This window comes from Trichoderma breve, chromosome 6 (genome assembly GCF_028502605.1).
Source record: "Trichoderma breve strain T069 chromosome 6, whole genome shotgun sequence".
Classification (NCBI taxonomy): Eukaryota; Fungi; Ascomycota; class Sordariomycetes; order Hypocreales; family Hypocreaceae; genus Trichoderma; species Trichoderma breve.
Window position 1 is genome coordinate 2986829 of NC_079237.1, and position 21427 is coordinate 3008255.

Consider the following 21427-nt stretch of genomic DNA (forward strand, 5'->3'; position numbering starts at 1 on the left):
AAATTAAATAAAAAATCAAATGAAAAAACCTATCCTGTTTACTGAAGATTCTACTCAACGAAAGGACGGAGAGATATGAGCGCCATCTGGATGCATGCCATCAACATAGGCTACGGGCGCTTGTCTGCATACCACACTTGAACGCTCTGCACCTTGTATCCATGGCCATGCTGACGTCCAACCTGAATATCTGCAGACGGACAGAAAAAGCCATCAGCGATGCAGTTTGCTCATGCCGGTGATAATCAACCCGCCTCTCCCACTCTCTTACACCTACCGCACGAGAGCCAAGGATCCAACCGCGTCTCGTCCCCAACGCATCAAATTTCTCAAGGGAGAGAGGCTGGATGGACCTGCAGCGCATCAACGGACATGACAATTTGCAGGATTTATATAATTATTATGGAACCGGACTCTGTACAGTATGCACGCACAAAAAGGCGGTCAAGAGCTGTCCTGGTTGGCTAAGATATGTATCAACTGCATCTCTTACAGCATCTGGAAGTCGGCCATTCTTTGCCATCAATCAGCTTTTGCCTTGGATCGCTCTAGTAGATAGATCGTAAATAGGATACGACCAATATGCATTAACAAGGGATTTATACTATTCTACAAGTATTCAAGTTTGTACGGCATTGAAACGCTTCGTTTGCTCTCACCTGCATGTGATCATGATCCTTCGCCCTCGCGTCAGTGATTGGACTAAATATGTCTCTCGATGCTGATCTTCTTGACAACAACAAGAATACGAGTATGTTTCAGTGCCTCCGTTTCAACTGGCCAATGAGATGATACTTGGTATGTTTGAGCCAACACGCTTGAATCTCTGAAACGGGCCGGATGCAGATAGCATGTACGAGTATTCTCACGTAGTCTGGCGTTCTTTCGGTGATAAATGAGCTACTCACATTAAATTCGTCAACATTCACCGACTTGCTGCTGTCTTTGGAATAAATTGACAGTATGAGATAAGAGTGACTGCATGCAGATATGGCCAATGGCATCACCATGTACGCATGTCCGACTGGCTACATGTACGGCTGACAAGAAGCAAGCAGCAGCTTACCTGCTTCCAACATGCGTATATAAGCTCAAATGTGTATTCTTGGATGCACGTCCGAACATCAAAACGACCGCTGATGAAGCTCCTTTCGGCCCCCGACATGTCCGGTGGTGGATATGCGCAACGGCGGCATACACATTTAGGTTTATCAAATTATATGTCATCTGAAACAGCCAAGTTTCCAAATACACACACACCATCCATATCAGCGATAACATCGAAGAAGGAGAAGAACAAGAAGAAGTTGAGGGGGTGTGTCTAATCTGTAGTGGCTGCAGCAAGGCCGGCATTCCTTTAACACTACATATATGCCATTTCAACCACTCACATCCGCTTACTGTGAGACAAACAAAACAAAATTCAAGACAAAACAGGTAGGTAAGTTGGTAAGTTGTCTCCCAGTCGAACAAGTTATTGCCACTCCAGGCCACGTCGTCGAAGAAAAGTCTTGGAATTCGCCTCGCTGTGTAACACCACACACCGAACAAGAGAAAAAAAAAAAAAAAGAAATGTAAAAACTAGAAATCTTGGTTGAAGCTACACCACGCCCCAACAATGGGAAAAAAGGCTGTGTGCTGGGAGAGGGTCCTCCCACCAATCAAGATGACGAGGCCTACCGATTTTGACACGGATTTGATGTTTTTTTTTTTTTGATCACGAGATTTTTGGATGTGTGTCACGGGTGGCGCGGTATTATATCTCACGCTACATCGTGGGAAATCTGGCGAGACAGCCGCGGTGGGACGGTGCGATGGTTGCGGGTTTGGTATCCTGGTTTGTGGAGGTGGTGGTCGACATGTAGTTTGGCGGAGAAGGATCCCCCATGTGTAAATTGTTCGCAACGCCGGTGTTTTCTTTGTTAGAGATGCAATTACTTCTTTTGCTATATGAGCGGTTTGATGTTCGGTGTATCAAGCGTCTATAAGTCTACGAAGCTACATGTACTAGGGATATGAATACGAGCGGGACGAAACAGTACTACAAGCGGGAGTCTAGAGCAAGAGAAAGGAGCCGTAAAAGCCGGAGATGCTGTCAATATTGAAAGCATCAAGCACCAAATAGACCATCGGGGTTGGTGTGGAGGTCGAGTAATACGGGAGAGGCCGGGAGCCGAGACTGGCAAAAGACGGGGGCCCGGGGGTGGGGCCGGACCATCAGATACGAGTACGGAGGATGCAAGCAGAGGAACAAACTCGATGATAAAGATGAGCACCGCAGGCTGTGCTGACAAGCAGGAGAAGGATCCCGTAGCATTCGGCCGCGGCTGTGAGCTGCGGGACGAGCAGAAAGAAGATGGACAAGGGGGAGGGTCTGCCGGCAGCAGCAGCAGCAGCAAAGTGTGGACTCGGAAGCCTCACAAACTGTGGACGAGGGGGGGCGTGCACCAGCCGGTCGATCATGCATGGGCTTTTGCAAGCGATGGAGGCATTTCGAGTCATCGGCTGAGCAGGCAGGCAGAGAGGCTGGGACGAGAGACGAGAAGACTTTGACCCGAGATATTTCTCGAGGCATGACTCGGAGGAGCAGAAGCACGAGAGGAGGGGGAGCTAAGGCATCAGCCTGTCCTATCAACAGCCGATGGCACGTCCAGCCTGCATGACGGCAAACGGCGACGATTGGGCCTCAATGCCAAAACTGGGGCCGGTGTGAGTTGGCAGTTCGAACGGAGCATCCGCATACGCCCCCCGGATGCCTTTTTTGCCTCCCCCATGTTGCTGTTCTTGTGTCTTGTCCATATTTTACCGCGCACCAACAGTCCGGGGCCACCAGCCTTGGCCTTGAAGAGAAGGAAGTTCACAACCATTTACGATGTTTTGAGAACCGTCGCTGGATTTTTGCAGATCATCTTGTCTGACTGACGAGGACTTTTTTTTTCGTCTTGCTTTTTTGCCTCAACGGGCGTCGGGAGGCAAAGACGGGAAATTATCGTCAGGTCCTTTGCGGTTGATACCCAATGAAGGCCCTAAGAGGAATTTGTTGGGCAGAAAGCCGACAGTAAAGCAAGAAAAAAATAATGTGGTAGGCAAATGGTAGCAGTTTATGGTGGTGGTAGCAGTCGTAATCAAGCAAATTTCTCAAGAAGTTGGGAGAGGCGTATGTGTATATGGCTCTGCGCACTTTGTACCCCCTGCTCAGGCTCTTATAAGCCCCCAAACATTTTTTTCACTTTGGCTCTGTGGCATTGCGACCGTGGTGTGTCATTAGTTTATTAGAGGTTGTCACCAGTTTCGTTGGACTGGGCGAGGCTGGAGAATGTTGAAAATTTTCATCGTTCGCTGGCAGGTTTTTGACCAGATTCTGCTGTCCAACGGTGAGTGTTGAGCTGTCAAGTCCCCCCACGGTGGCGAGATCCAGGATAAAATGTAAAAGGTTTGTTGTACACCGAAGAAGAAAAAAAAAAAAAAACAACGCTGGTTGTGCTGTAGAGTTTCAGCGCGTGTTTCACAATCCCGTCGAGAGGCTGACCCGACTCCCAAAAGGTGGCGGGGCGCCAACGACGGGCAGAGACGAGCCGCCAATCTCCACAGTTGGGCGTGAGTGCTTTTCCTGCTAAAATGGATCAATGTTTTTTCTGCGATTCTTTGGCTCTCAGCCATTCGCCGCGGCTCTACCCGGCGCGCACTTGGCACTAGGATTTGCTTGTGTTTCCACACGGGTGGGAAGGGAATTTGGAAATGGAAAATTGGAAGCCCGTGGCCCAGTCTCCCACAACCCTGGTCCGAACAGGCGGGAATGGTGACGTCGTTGCTTGAACTGAGCTTGACAACTTTGAACTGAACTGTTGGGCTTGGGCTGATTCCCGACAAGGACGGGAGTCTGACAGACTGACGACGATGAAAAATGCTGGCCAGAGCCAAGGCGGATGGATGAGACGAGTAGCGGCGGCGATTCGTCATTGGGAATGCATGTTTTTATTTTTATCCGTCGAGAATGCGAGGCCCGGCTGCTGTCTTGAAGACGGCTAACGCAGCAGCAGCAGCGCCTAGGATCCCTGCTCGAACGTCTTTGTTTCTATTTTGCATGGATTGCATAAGACATGGAACCTACAGGCTACAGGTAGGTATGGAGGCTATTACTAGGTATTGTTGTGTTGTTGTTGTCGCTGATGCTGCAGCCTTTTGGCGAGCGCTTGTTGTAACACCAGCCCCGGCGCTCTGGCATCACGCATCACCCTACAACATCAACGCAACATCAAATGCAACATACGACATCAACTGTTCGCTTGTTCTTTGTGCTTCGCGTAGATTCCTTTCCTTCCTTCGACTCTCTCTCTCTCGCAACTCTTCCCCCCCTCCTCGAAGCTGCTCACAAGCTCCGTCTCAAACCCAAAATACCCTTGCAAGCTCGTCTTTCCCTCGTCTCGCGGCCCCCATTCGCTGGTTCGCTATCGCAGTCCTTCTCGACGGTGGTGCGGCACCTCCGCCCTCGGCCTGTCGTTGAGACGACCCAAGGAGCTACTAGAGGGTCAGGCGGTCGTTAGCTGCCGATGCACTGTGCAGCTTCGCGGGACTGGGACTGGCTCAACGGGCTGCGAGTGTGAGTGTGTCTGGAGCTTACATTACAGTATTTGTTCCATCATGTGGGGGAGAGGGATATCCCGCCGTCTAGACCATTCGGGAGACATCCAGGCCATGTACGGACGGGTATAGCACCAAAGCCAAATAGATGAAGGGACGACGGCTGTCAAGAATGATAAAGGACGGGAGCATCAAGTCAATCTGCTCCATACTCCAGTGTGCATGCGGACGGATATCCAGTGATGCCGTCAAATGTCGCGCGATATTGTGTCCCGGTTGTGCTACTAGAAAACCACACCACCATCTGCCCAGTGCTCATGAACAGCAACTTACTGACTGACATCCATCAAATCTCCTTTCGTCTATCGAGTCCAGCTCTCCCTTGCATCGCGTCGCGTAAATGTCGCCTCGCACAGACGCTCGCTGCCCAAAAGCCAAGTGTCTTTTCTCTCTCTTGGCCTCTCTCCTCCCCCTTTACGGAGTCCGTAACATGCTCGTAGATTATTGATCTTCCATTCGCATCAATCCAATATTGATTCAACGCATCACCAACCCACATCTTCTTTCACAGTGCTTCGCACACTGACACAGCGCCAGATCCAGTGCAGCGACAGCGCATTAGCCCCTACAGCACCCCCCCTGCTACCCTGCTACCCCTCCCTAGACCACCCCCCCTCTGCCCACCCCCATGCCCACCTCACACAAACCCGAACCTTCGCACCCCTCATTCCCGCCCTTGTACAGTCCTCGTAGCGCTCTGCCTGCCCTCTGCACACACTTTGCGGCCATTGGATCAGCGACGACGGGCGATTAAAACCTCGACGCAGCCGCTACTGCGCTGTCCGTTGGTCTTGCAGTTGACAAAGCTCGTTTTTGCGAAGACGACGAAAAATTTCTATTGCTGGGTTTCATTGATCCCTTATTATCCTGGCCCATCGCTGTGAATGAGGGGTTGCGTCTCATCTCATCTCGTCTCATTCACACTCACCACTCTCACACTTCTCTTCTCACGCTTTACGGACAGCTCTTCGAATTCATTTACGCCTGGCGCTAATCGATCCGACTGTCTCTCGCCCACCGCCTGATTGCCCACCGAGCTAGTCGCTGCCTAGACGCCCGACTTTGGATGCTTACAGCTTCTCACTCAACAGCGACTCGAACGAACTCGAATCCCCCCCGCCTTAGTGCGGCTTCTTTTACTTCTTTACAACTAAACATTTACCATTTAACTGCTCCTCTCGGGGCATTCACACTTTTTACTCATACACAATGCCTACAGACAACATGGTAGGCTACGTGGAGGACGTTGACGAGGACATTGGCAGCACCATCGGCGTGGAGAGCACCCGCCGATACGCCAGATCAGCAGCCGCCAGAAGCCCTGAGCGTGAGCGATCCAACACCGGCAAGCCCAGAATGCCAGAGTCCGACTCCGATGACGAGACGGCCTCGAGCAGCAGCAGCCTCTCCGACTCTGACAGCACGCCCGCACCCACCAGGGACAGGACAAGGCCCGTTCCCGTCGAGCATAGACGCCCACTGCACCACAAGGAACGAGACCACCGTCGCCCCCCTCAGGATTCTCGTCCTCCTCGCGACAACAGAGCCCTTGCTCGAGATGATCGCCAGAGACGTGAGAGGAGACCTAGGGAAGACGACGACGACCACAGAAGGCTGCCCCGACCTCAGCCTAAGGATAGAGACCCCAGAGACGCAAGAGATCCAAGAGACCTGAGAGACCCCAGGGGCCCTAAGAAGACCCGACCCGGCCCCCCCAAGCATGCTGCCTCTCAGCCCGTCGTCTCTCAGGGTGCTTACCGAAGAGGCCAGTTCGAAGATCCGGCCGCATATGGAGTTCAGCAGGCTCAGCAGCTCCAGCAGCCTGCTGCCTCTGGCCGGCCTCGTGCCAAATCTCGTCCTGCAAGCTACTACGCCGGACAGCCCCCACGGCCCCCTCTGGACATGGGCTGGCCTGGGCCTCATGCTCCCCTTCCTCCCCCTCCTGGGCCGTTTGGCATGGGCAACTTCCCGCCGCCTCCTCACATGTTTCCTGGCGGTCCCCCAATGCATCCTGGCATGCCGCCGCCTCAGTCTCCCATGGGCATGGGCCCGCCTCCCTTCTTTGATGGTCCCAGCCCAATGGGACCGCCGCCTCCGGGAGAGCATCTTAGACATCGGTTCGATGGTGGCGGCCGGCCTGCTTCTGCCATGGGCTTTGGCTCTCCACCCGAGGCCATAGGCTACTTTAATGAAAAGTATGACGACTACGAGGAAGAGCAGCATCAGAAGGTTGCCCGTCGTTCTTCGCGTGCCAAGAAGGCGCCGCCGCCATTGGAGGAGCGCAAGAAGTTACCGCCTTCCGAGTTTGCTCTCAAGCGTACTCAATCGGCAAGGCCAACTTCGGCCGCCTACAAGCCTCCTCCGTCTGCCCGCGAGCCGATGCGTGAGATGCGCGAGCCACTGCGTGAGGCACCACGGGAGCACACGCGAGACCACCAGCTCCGAGAGCGTCCGCTGTCTCGACAGGGCCACCAGCGGCCGCCGCCATCGCACCGCCGGTCTGTGGGCTTTGTGGACCAGCAGGCCTTTGACGAGGATGACTTCCTGGGCGGCGAGGTGGACCTGTATCAAGAGGTCTCTCCCAACCAGCGCCGTACTGCCCTCGCTCGACCTCGACGCAGCAGCTCCGTCGCTTATGATCAACACGGCTACGACATTGTTCCCGCTGGCAACCGAGGCCGCCGCTCGTCCATGTACGGACCTCTCCCTGGGGAGTCTGGCGGCGTCAGCCTCGAAGAAGATGGCAGGTACTTTGATGCTCTGCGGTATCAAGAGGATGTGAGCGGAGGTGCGCCAATGCCCTTGACTGCTGAGACTCTGCGCAAGGCATCTAAGCGCGGGGAGCTGGCCAGCAGCCGATCCACCAGGAGCAGCGGCAGCCATGACGAAAGCGACTACAAGCGAAGCAGCCACACCACTGGCCTTACCACGCAGTCCTCGGCAGCCCACAACAATGACGACTTCACCATCAAAGTCTCCGGCCAAGCGGTCGTCAAGCTTCCCGGCGCCCAGATCGAGTGCGACGGAGGCGAGATCACCTTTAGCGGCAACCGAGGAGCCGGGGCCGGACCTGGCTCAGGAATGCACGGCGCTTCTCGCGCTGGCAGCGACAAGGAAAGCACCGTCTACCAGCTTGACGATGCACGCAGCTCTCGCATGGACCGCAAGGCACTGCCGCATCGCCCTCGCGCAACCAGCCAATCTGATGTTCACAGCCGCATCTACGCTCCGATCCACGCCCCGTACGAACATGCCCCGTATGAGCATGTTCCATACGAGCACGCCCCATACGAGCAAGCCCCATACGAGCATGGCCCATACGATGCTTTTGAGCCATATGAGCCCGTCACTTATGAACATGCTCCCTACGACCCGTCCCTTGCTGCTTCCAACTTTTATTAATGTTGACGACCAAAAACGAAGAACCATTCTCAAAAATTTACGAAGCTAAACTCACGACTTATGCCATGATGAAAAGTGCTTTTTTTGTCTTTCCTCAATGTTGACGACATACAAACGATGTTGAGGTCACTGGTTCTGCTTCTTTTTCGAAGACCGACTGAATGATTTTTTTCTCTCATCTCTATTTCTCCATTTCTGTTTCCATTTCCATTATTTACGACGTTTCTTCTTCTTCTCTTCTTTTCTCCCTCACATCCAGCGCTTGGCTTGGTGGTTCATATACCCTGCCGCCATTCCATGGCAGCAAAACTTTCTGATACCCCCAAAAAGTTGGCGATGGGAAGGATATTGTGTGCTTTCTACTAGGCGGATCTTGGTACACGTGTATTGGGTTTCATTTCATTTCATTCTTCATTTTTCCATTTATTTTCCTTTTGCATACTCAGCTTTTGCTTTGAGCGCCGCACAGCCTGCAAACAAGTGTCGGTGAGATAATCGAGGATGGATTTGGCAGGGAGAAAGCTGGTCTGACTCCCCCAACCTTGCCGTTTGGGAGATGGCGCCATCTCCAAGGACGGCTGTGTTTAATTCTTCTCTCGGGCCTGGATTTGACGATGCTCGAACACAGCCGTCTCCCTACCCATCTACACCCTTTTTGGAGCTGGCACTTTGTGGCCAATGTCTTTTATTTTACTTTTTGGGTTTGGCAATTTCTCAGTCTACTACTATAGCGGCTCTTTGTGTTAAGAGGAGGAAATTATCGAACTGTCTGATTTATTCATTTTCTCATCAATGTTACGAAAGCGATAGAATGTACGAGCAATGGGGGTTCACACCCCCTTCACTCCCTCTGCCGTACACGAGGGGCTCTTTGATTCTCAACTGGCATGCTATTTACTCCCCGTGCTCCGGCTCCTTTACCCTCCGAGACAAAAACCTCTTCTGCTTTCTCCCTCTCGGGGGGAGAGAGAGCTGTGATTTGCGGCCACGTGCACTGGAGCTGGACTCTGATACCCCTCACGGCTTACCCTTGTGGGCTAGCACGCATAATGCGAGGAGGGAGGTGCATGCACGCATGGCTCGAGGAGGACGTGATACAATGGATAGACACGATGCTGCAGGGAAGGACGATGTGGTATGTATGGTGGTTTAGATTACGAAGCGGGGGGGTGTTTGGATAGCATGCGCTGCTGGAGGGATTGGCTTGACGATTCTTTCACGACCTGATGACGAACCAAAAGCGTTGATTTTCTTGTCTTTTTTTACTCTTTTATTTCTTAACGATGGACCATGTATTTTTTGTTATCAAAGCATGTACTTGTTTTTATTTCTACACTTAATAAATGGCCCCTGGCGGCCATCTACCTGAATTACGTTTGCACCACCAGTGACATTCAAAGGCATGAACCAAGCAATACTCCATGTAAGTTTATGCAGGGAGCCAGGGCAGGCGGTGAATCAAGCGGAAGAGCTGAGAAGCCTCCACGTAGCAGTGTGGATCGTACTGGATCCTTTTGTGATGCACGTTTCCATCGAGGCTGAGGCTGTTCTGCAAGTAGTAGCACGAGCACGAGCACGAGCACGAGCACAATGACGAGCGAGCAAGCAAGCAGCGAGAAAAAGTAAAACCTGCTGTACTGTAAATACGACGATGAGCCAGTTCTGATGCTCTTGTGTAATCAATACGATTAGCGTGTTCTGATGCTCTTGTGTAAGGCAAACTGCAGTGACACTTTACAGCTCAGATCTCGAGTCCCACAAGCCCTCCGCTGAGAGCAGCAGGTGGAGCGTGATTGGATCGATCGATGGGGGGTGGGGCGTTGCTGGGTCAGGGTGTTTACTTGGTGTGCGTCATCCCGATTTGGAACTTCAAAGGAAAACACACAAAAGGTACTCGGTAAGTAAAAAAAGCTAGAGATGTTGTAAAAGCTGCCAAACACGTTCAATTATTGGTATAATAGACTTTTTGAAAGTAAACAATTTACATTAAACTGCCCGCTTACGATGCTAGTGAGAGGCCGTATTGCATGCATCGATCAGCAGAAAAAGCGAGTTTGATTGGTTCTTAGCGCTGCAACCCCCCAGCCACGGTATTTTTGCGGTTTCTGTAGGAACAACAGCGCGCCCCCGGTAAGCTTCTTCCGCCGCACCATTCTGCCCATCTGCACTCTCTTGTTTTCGCTAGTGTTTTTTCCCCCAACTCTTCAACCTCAAATCCGGGGGTTGACGATTATTCTGGTTGTTTACTGGTTTTGATCGGTGGGATATAGTTGCACCTTTGTGCACTGACAAGGCACCCCCCCTTTTTGCTGGATAAGAGCGATATTATCGCGTATCTTCGAGTCCTTGCCGGAGAGACAATCCGCATTCCAACACTCTCGACTCGGCCAAGGACTTCTCAATCACCATGGCGCCGGCGGTGGTGAGTGCCGATACAGGCCTTACCGGCACAGCGACCGTCAATGTCATAGACACCGACAAATTCCCAGCAGATGGTCCTCTCCTCCAGGGAGCCCGCGTCTTTGCCCGACTCGCCAAGCGAACCAATGATCCATCCAAGGGTGTTCTCGACCCTCACGATATCAACAACGTCGGCTTCTTCTTCCTCTTCGCGCTCATCGGCCTCGCCTTTGTCGCCACCGGCATCTGGTTCTTCTTCTATGCCAAGAACGGTGGCATTGTCTTCAAGGATAACGATTGGGACGACTACAAGTCTACGGTTTTGCGTCGCAGGGGACCCAACGGCACGGTTCTCTCTGGAGCCACCGAGTCGACTGATCTGGGAGGCGGCAGCGTTTACAAGCGATATGACGACCACGATGATGATGACCGGAGAACCGCAATCACGGACAGCACTTACCTGACTGGCATTACTGCGGGCGCGAGTGACATTTTCGCCCGCGAGAAGCGCAAGAAGAAGAAGGAGGCCCGCGATGCTGAACGTAGAAAGCGACGCGGCGAAAAGGGCAAATCGACTGAGGGTACTGCATTCGAGGGCGTCCAGGATGAAAAGGCGGAGCGCGAGGCCAAGAAGCATCTGCGCAGCTACCGTCACGAAAAGGCGGCTCGCGTTGGCGGAATCAACAAGGAGGCCGAAGGCTCTGAGTGGGAAGGATCCACGAACGCGGCGGAGTCTTCCGTCGGAGCCACGTCAGAACTGCTTGCGAACCAGGAACCCCCGCCTATCTCGGAGCCTCCCAAGACGTCTGCTCCCCCCAAGGCGACGCCCAAGAGCGGAGGCATTCGAAAGGTGTATTCTACTGCGGACCGGAGAGAGAGCAAGGAGGCGGAGCGGGAACGTGCCGAGGCCCGAAGACTGAGAGCCGCCAACAGGGTTGCTCAGCGGGACTTTGGATACCAGAGAGCGGCGGGCGCGGTGACCAACAGCCAGCTGAGTGAGAGTTTGCTCTCGGGTAGTGGTACCGGCGATTCGACGACGCTTGGGGAGAGTAGTATTCCTGAGGAGGAGAGCGAGGTTGGCACCAAGAGCTACCACCATCCCATGCCGGAGCTGAAGGAGCAGAGGCGGAGGGAGAGAGAGGAGCGCAGGGCGAGGCGCAGCAAGAGCGGATACCGTCGTGGAAATACGGATGAGAATACCGATGTTTAAAGGGGGGCTGGGATGACAGCGGGATGAGATTTTACTTGAAGGGCTGACTCGCTTTTTCCTTTTTTGTAAAGCGTTTGGGTCTTTTTGCTGGGTTTTCACGCAGGTTACTTTGGGTTTTTTGATGAGGAATTGGGATGGAGGCGGTATTCAATGTCTTTTTTGTTATTCATTCTTTCTTTTGTTATGCAGGCACGTAGATATGAAGACGAGATGAGATGAGATGCACGGTATGAAGGAGGGTGTTTGGGTGTAGAAAGTGAGTAACGCAATGGGATATGAAGTGAAGGATGAATGATATGCGATAGTCGATAGTTTTGTGTCGTATGAATATAATGGTATTCGACTTTTTTCAATATTATACCCTTGATTCCTTTCGTAATCGTTTCCTTGTCTCATTTTGAGATGTGCGGCTAGATATCTCTTCAATTCCTTTTGACAATGGATGTCTCAGTCTCGCGCTGAATAGGGTTAAACTGAACACCAGACCTTTTGCTTGACTCTTGCACTCACACTAGGCTTACAGTAACACTTTATTGGGGATTTGTTCTCACACTAGGCTTACAGCTTGATTATTGTTGGTACCTGAACCGATGGATTCGTATCGTATTGTACTAGTCTAGTGTTTACGAGTACAACTCCAGTCTTACGTGTACGCGGAGATTGGGTGCTCAGGAACAGGAACAGGAACAGAGCGTGTCCGATCCCGCCCTTGCGTCGCGTCTGTGTTTTTTTATGGACGTGTTGGACGGTTAGGTTACATTTTCGTGAGTGTTTGGCATAGGAGTTATTTACAGAATTTGATAGGTGGCGTTTATTTATTTGTTTTCAAGGTTTGTTTGGGTTTGTCTTTTCATTACACGGTTTAGTAATGTTGTTGACGGAGACGCGGCTATGATTGCTATGAATAGCAGCAGCATGTTCCATGGAGCGCGGATCCAATTGACGAGGTCCAATCCCTGGACGGATCAATTTAGAAAGAAAATAAAGACGGCACGGCAGCGAGAAATGGCACGCATAAGCACCCGTGGAACCCCCTCTGGGGGAGCAGGAGGTGCATTGACAGGGCGAGACAGCATGAAAGCGGCTTGAAACTCGCGGGCTGTGAGGGTGAAACTACAGGGGTGGTTTTGTCTTTGGCGACTTTTTTTTAGGTGAGGCGGTACTCTGGATTAGGCGCCCGGGTCGTCCGAAGGGGTCAATAGGTTTGAAGGTCGCTTTGTATTGAAATGGAGTTGTTTTGGTATGAGCATTGCGAGACGCTGTGCTTGGGGGGTTTCATATGCGACGATGCAGGATGAAGATGAGGATGAGTTTTCGTATGAGACGCTGTATTCAATTCGATGCGTGAATGCACGGCTGTTTTGTTGCTCACGAGGCTGCCTGCTTGTCATCCGCATTGCGTCACACAGGCCGCTAGCACCAATGCCAAAGGTACCGCGGGAGGAGGTATTGAGTACCGACTCGTCGGGGGTCTGCCGCAACGGAAGGGACTTATGCTTCCCCGCTAAGCAGATGAATATTTCCACTATAAACCCATACAAGACACTATCTGATGCATTGAACACGCCAAGTATCTCCCTGCTGCGTGCACATGCTTCGCCCGGGTCCCCAGTACCTCCCTCCAGACAATGCCCGCTCTTCTCCATGACCTGACATTCCAGATTCCACAACCTGCACCTGCGGCCCCACAGATTTGCCTCTTCAAACCCAGCCTCTCGTCGTTGCGTTTCTCTTCGATCCCGGCCTAGCTTCAGCTCCTCCAGTGGCCCTTTGCCCAGCTGGGACACATTTCTGCTGTTCTATCCTCTTCTCGTCTCGTCCTTCTACCTGTAGCCTGGGGGATCGTACCAGGGAAAACGAACATCCAATCCTCAGCATTCTTTTTGTCTTTTGTCGTGCTTCTTTTTTCTTCTTCCTTTTTGGATCTCTACTTGACGCAATCTCCTTTGTCTAAACACAATTTCCCCTTTCCGGCATTCTCCTTCATTTGTTTCTGGTCCCTTTTTTCTTCCCAATCTTTCCTTCGTACCTACGCCCGTCTCTCCCACATCGTCATCCATCTCCTCAATTCCCTCACGGGTTCTCACTTTAGCGGTTCTGGGTTCTGGGCCCCTGCGGGAGCCAAGCGCCAGTTGGGCTGTTTAGCTGTGCCACTCGCTGCTCGCTGCCGCTCTAGTCCCTGCTAGCTGCTGTTGGGCTCTACCAGCAGCCTCCAGTCGTGTGTACACTTGCCCGCTAGCACGAGTAATCCGCTACAGTACAGCCTGGCTGCGTTATCTCCCGAGTCGTTCGCCTCTCTCTCTCCCTCTGTGGCGAGGCACCACCGTCCGTGTCCGCCCAAACGCAATCTTTCCATCAACCCTCCACTACTTTATTTTCGCCCTCTGGCAGCGGCTGCTCCGGAACGGTCCGATCGAGAGAACTTCTTTTTTCTTTTTCTTTTTTCTTTCCTTGCTGGAATCGTACGAGCGACGACTCGAGACTTTTTGGTTGCTGCGTCTACGAACATCGACATTCCGCGGAATCGCTCGCCTGCGCACTCGACTGCAGATCCGGCTTTGGAGCAGCATCATCCCCCGCAGCCTCCTCACCACACGCCCGTCGACAACTCGCAGCGCCGCGACCGTCGCGGCGGAGACGCCGTCTCGTCCTTTGGCTCCTCGGAGTCTCTCTTTTTTTTTTCTTCTCTTTCGCTGCGAGCGAATGCTAGATTCTTGCTTTGTTCCATCGCTTCGGCTGGCACTTGATTAAAAAGCACTCCATCACAATGACGACGTCACCATCTTCGGCCCTGACGGGAGTCATCATCGGCCTGGCGTCTTCCTTTGGCTCCATCGTCCTCATCTTCCTCGTCATCTTCATCTTCTGGGCCTCCGGATGCGCTGGCTCCGGCCGAATCATCCTCGATCGCATCGGCCGACCCGGTGAATACGATGACGAACAGGCGTTTGCGAGGGAAGAGGCCGAGGCCTTGGAGAACATGGACGACATGTCCAGGACGGAATACCTGAGAGCCAAAGGTACACCGAGCCATCTGCGCAACATAGCCAACATACTGACAGTGGAATTGTAGCATTCGTCACTGCGAACCCTCCAGAGTCTGCGCAAACCGATATTTCGCTCTCACAATATCTTGCTATCCAGGAAAAGGGCGTGTCCGCCTGGGAGTTTGAGCCCGAGCTGGAAATTGCAAATTGCTTCGTCCAGGCCCGAACCGAGATTGAATTCTTCGATTCCGAGTGCACCGTCATGAGCAACCTGCCCGTGCCCAAGCAAAACGACGTCTACTACTGGGAGGCCAAGGTCTACGAAAAGCCCGAGAACACGCTTGTTGCTATTGGTATGGCCACCAAGCCATACCCTCTCTTTAGACTGCCTGGTGAGTTTTCCTCTCTGTTCTAATTATGGCGCTGCCTTGCGACCCGGTTCTAACAGCGCACGATAGGCTTCCACAAGTACTCCGTTGCCTACCATTCAAACGGCTCACGACACTACAACCAACCATTCAGCCGAACCCCGTATGGCCCCCAGATTGTCACTGGTGATGTTATCGGTGTTGGCTACAGACCTCGAACGGGCGTCATCTTCTTCACACGGAACGGCAAGAAGCTCGAGGAAGTGGTTCATGGCTTAAAGTCTCAAAACTTCTTCCCGGCTATCGGGGCCAACGGGCCCGCGACAGTTCACGTCAACTTTGGTCAGTCTGGTTTCGTCTTTATTGAGGCAAATGTCAAGAAATGGGGCCTGGCCCCGGTCACTGGCAGCCTGGCTCCCCCGCCCCCGTATGGCTCTGAGCAAGGCAGCATCCTTCTGGAAACCGGTACCAAGGATGGCTTTACCTCTGCGCAAGGGCGGGCTCATCGACACTCTGTCAGCGGCACGCCATACAGCGTTAGAGTTGGCGAGAATGATCTCAACGTACAGCACGGACGATCACGCAGCGGAAATTTCAGGGTTCTCCCTCCCACCAGCCCTGGTCCTGTCAGGAGTCCAACCGACATCTCGCTTGCCCAGCTCGTACCATCCGATGAAGGTGGTGAGGCTAGCAGCAGCACACACCCTGCACACGAACAGCATTTCGACGGCAACCCGCTTCAGCTCCACCTCGAAGACGCCACCAACCCGCCGCCCGATTATTCAAGTCCAACCTATACCCAGAATCGCAACCGCCGATACAGCACGGACAGCGAGGATGAAAACGCTCCTCTCATCCATGTTGTGACTCGCAGCAGGGGTGAATCTTCGGCAACAATCCGGCCTGCAGGACATGGCCAACCCGCCCCGCCCCAAGATCCTGTCCCGAGTTACAGCGACGCGATACAACAGGGAGCGAGCCCAATTCGACGTGAACGAAGCAACAGCTCTGAGTCTGAAGCCTCAGTCCAAAGTTCGGAGAGCGGGTCCTCATCTAGCTGAAATAGGCTGTTAAGAGACAGCCTACGCAACCCACTTGGCAAACGAATTCACGAAAGCACACCGAACGTCTAGACCCTGCAGAAGAGTCATCAAATCGACCCGGTTCACCAATTTACATCATAAGCACGGAGTCAAGGGTTGAACTGAACATATGGAGCCAAGCTACTCAACAGTGGCACTTTCTACACACACAAACGCATGCCATCACACTCACAAACACACACTTTTTGCACACTGTTACATATCTCGCACGGGCGCCTTGGAGTTTGAATAGCATTGGGATCTACCGTCACGACGGATACACATCGTTTGGGGCTTTTTTTTTTTTTTGTCTTGATTGTTTTTTTATATTTGTTAGCAGCCCTCAACCTCTCTCCGCACCTTAGAACAGGTCCGCCCTTTTATATATATATCTTTCTGCTATGGACGGAAACACCTTTTTCCATGGAATTTCCTGGGAGGAAACTATGAAACATGATACCACCTCTTGAAGGCCCTGGCGAAAACTGCGACTATTTGAATTTTCCTTTTGTTCCTCTGTCTTGCTGTTTTCTGCCTTTTTTTCTCTTTTTTTGATTAAAACTGTGGAGGAGGAGGCGGAAGACTGGAAGGACTTGTTTTAGTGCTTTCAGGTGGCATGAGGTGTAGATAGTTGGTTTAAATAGTAAAAAGGGCTTCAATTTGGCATTGTTTTGTTCGGTTTGTGTACTTAGGTGATTTGTGTGATCTGTGGTAATTGTGACGTGCGGGCTGCATTCTCGAGGATTGGCGTTGATCGTTTGCGGTGATCCTAGCTAATATTAAGCTTCAATGTTAGTGCCATCTACTAGGATCGTTGTGTGTGTTTTGAATCCACTGCTTAGCATGTGAGTTCACTTGTGATCGACTATATGTCCATACAAGTAGCGAAGCTGCATCAAAATTTGCATGGGGAAAATATTACACACTACTTCATCCCTCTGTAGCTTCAAGGAGAGAGGGATTAGATAACTCTAATCACTTCTTTGCATATTTATCTATGTCGTTGGAAAGACAGGCGTTTATTCGAAGCATTGAAGTGTCAAGACTGGTATTTCTTTAAGCTCTATGGGCAATATTCAAATACTGAGAAAGATTTAGAAGTCATACCTGGTTATACACCGACAACCATGTGTCAAGGCCAGAGTGATCAAGTGGAATAACGCGAGCAACCCTCGAAACCGCTATATTTCGACTTCTGGCATAGTGAGTACTTATGTAACACCGTAGGCAACTCTAGTCTTAAGAGCCATCTAATGGCCTTCAAGAAGGGATCACGCGAGTATGCCGTCCGCTACTAAGATTTCAGATACATCAGACACACACTACAAAAATGTGTATAGATGACCCCATGACCCCATCCGGCCTACCTGAAACACTTCTGACTTGGCTCCAGTCGAGCTGTGTATGGTCGATATATACCTAAAGTAGTGTAACCTGCATGTGGGTTGACGTCTGGCTGCAGGAATAACTGCCTAGCCCCTCTCTATTCTCCGGGCTCAGATGCCCTCATAAGTACAGGTATTGTTCTGCTTCAGCAATATGTTCTACACTTACTTATACGGGGCTTGAACACGCCCTGAGAGCTTCACAGTGTCTTCTATCTCTTGCCAAAGTCGTCCCTGTAGACATGGCGGACCCGAAGAGTTATACAGTAGGCTGGATCTGTGCTTTAAGCACGGAGTTTGTGGCCGCAAAAAGCCTTTTGGATGAGCAACATGAGCAACTCACGAATGTTGGCAAAGGAGATAATAACAACTATACACTGGGGAAAATTGCAAACCATAACGTCGTTTTAGCTATCTTACCCGATGGACAGAATGGAACAAGAGCCGCAACAATCTTTGCTGCGACAATGTTATGCACATTCCCCAATATGAAAATTCGCTTGATGGTTGGCATTGGGGGTGGTGCGCCTAGCAAGAACCACGACATTCGGCTGGGTGACGTTGTGGTGAGCTTACCTTCAAGTTGTGATAGAAGAGGTGGCGTGCTACGATATGATTATGAGAAAACAATCCAGAATCAAGCACTCCAGATCACAGGGTCTCTCAACCAGCCTCCCAGTGTCTTACGTTCAGCCGCGAGCAACCTCCTGGCGGACTATACGGCGAGTGGTCATAAAATTAAAGAGACTATCGAGAGTATCATAGAACGAAACCCTCAGCTTCGGAAGAAATACCAGCGACCGCTCCTTGGCAGCGACATATTATACCAATCTACATTTATCCATCCAGCAGATAGTGAAATGCCCTGCTCAGAGCTTTGTGGAGATGACCCATCACGTATAGTCAGGAGAGAGCCCCGGGATGATGACCACGACAATCCTGCCATTCACTACGGCCTAATTGTATCAGCAAACCAGGCAATGAAAGACGCCCAGGTTAGGGACAAGCTTGCAGAAGAAAGAGATGTGCTGTGTTTTGAAATGGAAGCCGCAGGGTTGATGAATGTATTCCCTTGCTTGGTGATCCGAGGCATATGCGATTATTCAGATACTCATAAGAACAAGGAATGGCAGGGATATGCAGCAATGACCGCAGCTGTGTATGCAAAAGATCTTTTGTTACGAGTACCAGTCGAAGAGATTGAAGCTACACAACCGATCAAAGGAGGTATTGGTTCTGTGTCGAGGACTGGATCAGGAGAAACAGCTTCCGGAGGACCAGGAGCAACGGGCTGTTTTCTGCCTATCCCGCCCATGGTATGTGTGCTACATGTTATTGAAGTGGAAATTGAACTGATTCTAATGTCGGCGTAGAATAATTTAGTGGGATATCTGAGCAGAGGTTCTGTCGACGCGTGTATCGCAAGGGACCGGGAGCAATTCATTTCCAAAACAAGGGAACTGATTCAAAATATCATCAATGCCAATATACCTGGGGGTATCTGGTACAATCGTGATGAGGTGGCGGATCTGTCTCGCCAATGGAGGAAGTATTTCCGTTTGCACAGGACGATTCCGTCTGAAGAGGAGTTGAGTGGCTCTCCGTCTCCTCAGACGACGCGATCGTATCTGGTACGTATGGTATCTGACACTTGTCTTGGCGGGGATGGAATTTCTGCCCAGACGGCAGACTTGTATGATGTTATTGCTGTCATGGACTACGTTGATGGTTGGCAAAATGTTGATATCCAAGAGGAAGAGGATTATGAATGGATTTAGGACAGGTAATGGGCTAATATTGAAGCTCAACCCTGAAAGTTTTTTGTTCCTCTACTAGAGTTTATTACATGTTACGTATGTAGTCATTTAACCCAAAGGATGGAAATATAGCCGTTGATTGAACTAGTTCTCGCAGCTTATTACATTAGTGAATTGCTTTGAAGTAAAACGTACATATTCATGATTATATGCATCGTATGTATGCATCATTAAAGACATCATTACTCCGGAGAAACAGTCGCTCATCTTCCATGTCCAGCAAAATACCAACATGATGAGCCATACATCACTCTTTTTGGACATAGTCATATAGATCTAGACCATTGAATGTTTTAAATAGCTCCTCAATGATTGGGCTCGTTTTAGCAGCAAGACTGCAGCGGGGAGGAGGTGATTTAGTTTTGTCTTCAGGATCGGACGAAGCGGGTTTGCCAAAGAGACCACCCGATGGAAACGATGAAATAGGTTTACCAAAGAGACTCCCCGATGAAGCATTTGTGCCAAATCCCCCAGAAGCAGCGGTTGTGGCATTGCCGAAAAGACCCCCAGAGGGAGCTGTAGTAGCGTTGCCAAAGAGGCCACCAGTTGGAGTAGGAGTGGCCTTGTTGCCGAATAAAGTTGAGCCTCCAGAGGGAGTGGCATTGGTACTGTTGCCAAATAAACTTGAACCCCCAGTCGGGGTGGCATTGGCATTGGCATTATTACCAAATGGACTTGAACTTCCAGTCGGAGCGGAAGTGGTATTGCCAAACAGACCTCCAGATGAAGTAGTAGGGAAACCAAACCTTGGAGCGGTGGCGGCGTGAGGAGGGAAAGGGTTCTTTGTGCTTGTGGATGCCGTGCCATCAGAATCATTGCTGGACTGTCCCGGTGTAGGTTTCTCAGACGTCTTCGCAGATTCCTTTGGGGAAGCAGAACTCTCCGGGCAGTTCGTTTCCCACGTTGGCTCCTTGATTTCGCGGATGGCTTGTTCCAGGGCCAACAGGCTGTGGCCTGGGTACGGGCTGGTTGGGATCGGATCCATGAGGCCCATCTTGGACATGGCCTTGAGGAGAGCGCCCAAATGTATGGAGGAGCATTCGAACGAGCACATTTGATCCTCGCACAGGCGCTGCCTCAATTTCAAAAATTCAGCTACAACAGTCTCAATCGCATACTCTCGTGAGTCGTTGAGCGCGTCTAGAACCACAGGTCAGCTAATGTCCACTACGGTGTCGTAGCATCATGAATTTTTTCTCTTAAATACCTATGATATCTTGTTTGATTGGTAGGCCAAGCGAATCAATAGGCCCAGTGGCCCCCCATATAATCGTCTTTGTCAATAGCTGGAAGTTAAAGATCTCTGAAAACACCAAGCATACGACAAGCCTGAGCATAAAGTCTCTTTCTCCCTTCCTCGGAATAACGATAAATATGGAGCTCAACCACGTCTGCGAGAAGAAGGCGACAACCTCGTGGCATTGGTAGTAATCGACCAAAACGGCCATCTTGGCAAGCAGCTCGAGGTCAATATATCGCGGAACCTTTGAGGTCCGCCCATGGATGATGTTCATCAAAAGCAGCAGCGCCTTCTCGTCCCAGTCATTGGCGTTGATGACATACGAATAGCTAAACTCGGGCGTGGCCTCCTTGGACTCCTTCCAATTATTGGCGGTCAATTTCTGGAAATACTTGGATGCTAATGTGAGATGCTTCGACGAGAGGCGCATTTGTACTGTCGGTTTGCTGTCTGCATCTTTGGGCTTGCTGCCTTCTTCTTTCGGCTTGTTGTCTAAATCCTGCGCCTTGCCTGCTGTTTTATCGTCTGGAGTTGAGTCGGATGCTTTCTGTTTTGCTTGTGGTCCTGATGATGGAAGAACTGCAAATGGCGCATTTGCATTCTGGAGGATGAGAAGCGTATCCCCACTGGGGTCGATTTCGTAAAAGGTCAAACCCATTGTACTGGCTCAAAATGACGGCTATGTAACGGCAGGGAATAGTTTAGAATGACATCAAATGTAGCCTCGAAAAGCAGACATGGCAGCCTTATAAGCGCTGCGTTGAATTAGTTGTATGATGGATGGCTCGATTTGGCTACACGGGCGCTAAATACGCGACCCCAATAAGAATGAACCTGAACATGCAGGAGCTGAAATCTATTGCTTCATTTTGATTAACTGGCTGTGACAAACCAA

The 21427-nt window shown here is 51.1% G+C and overlaps 4 protein-coding genes across 4 annotated transcripts; 3 read left to right on the top strand and 1 right to left on the bottom strand.

Moving 5' to 3' along the window:
* Positions 1-5850: 5850 nt before the first annotated feature.
* T069G_09822 (uncharacterized protein) lies at positions 5851-8043 on the top strand (the record flags this gene model as incomplete). Its single annotated transcript, XM_056177032.1, has 1 exon — positions 5851-8043. The coding sequence occupies one exon, from the start codon at positions 5851-5853 to the stop codon at positions 8041-8043; it is 2193 nt and encodes a 730-aa protein (XP_056025510.1).
* Positions 8044-10450: 2407 nt separating this feature from the next.
* On the top strand, positions 10451-11653 carry T069G_09823 (uncharacterized protein; the record flags this gene model as incomplete). The annotated part of the gene is made up of 1 exon (XM_056177033.1): positions 10451-11653. One exon carries the CDS (start codon positions 10451-10453, stop codon positions 11651-11653), a length of 1203 nt encoding a protein of 400 aa, XP_056025511.1.
* A 2767-nt stretch (positions 11654-14420) lies between these two features.
* T069G_09824 (SPRY domain-containing protein) lies at positions 14421-16069 on the top strand (the record flags this gene model as incomplete). The annotated part of the gene is made up of 4 exons (XM_056177034.1): positions 14421-14673; positions 14727-15032; positions 15099-15523; positions 15578-16069. The coding sequence occupies 4 exons, from the start codon at positions 14421-14423 to the stop codon at positions 16067-16069; spliced, it is 1476 nt and encodes a 491-aa protein (XP_056025512.1).
* Positions 16070-19539: 3470 nt separating this feature from the next.
* Positions 19540-21190, bottom strand: T069G_09825 (nucleoporin FG repeat region domain-containing protein; the record flags this gene model as incomplete). Its single annotated transcript, XM_056177035.1, has 2 exons — positions 19540-20432; positions 20500-21190. The coding sequence occupies 2 exons, from the start codon at positions 21188-21190 to the stop codon at positions 19540-19542; spliced, it is 1584 nt and encodes a 527-aa protein (XP_056025513.1).
* Positions 21191-21427: the final 237 nt, after the last annotated feature.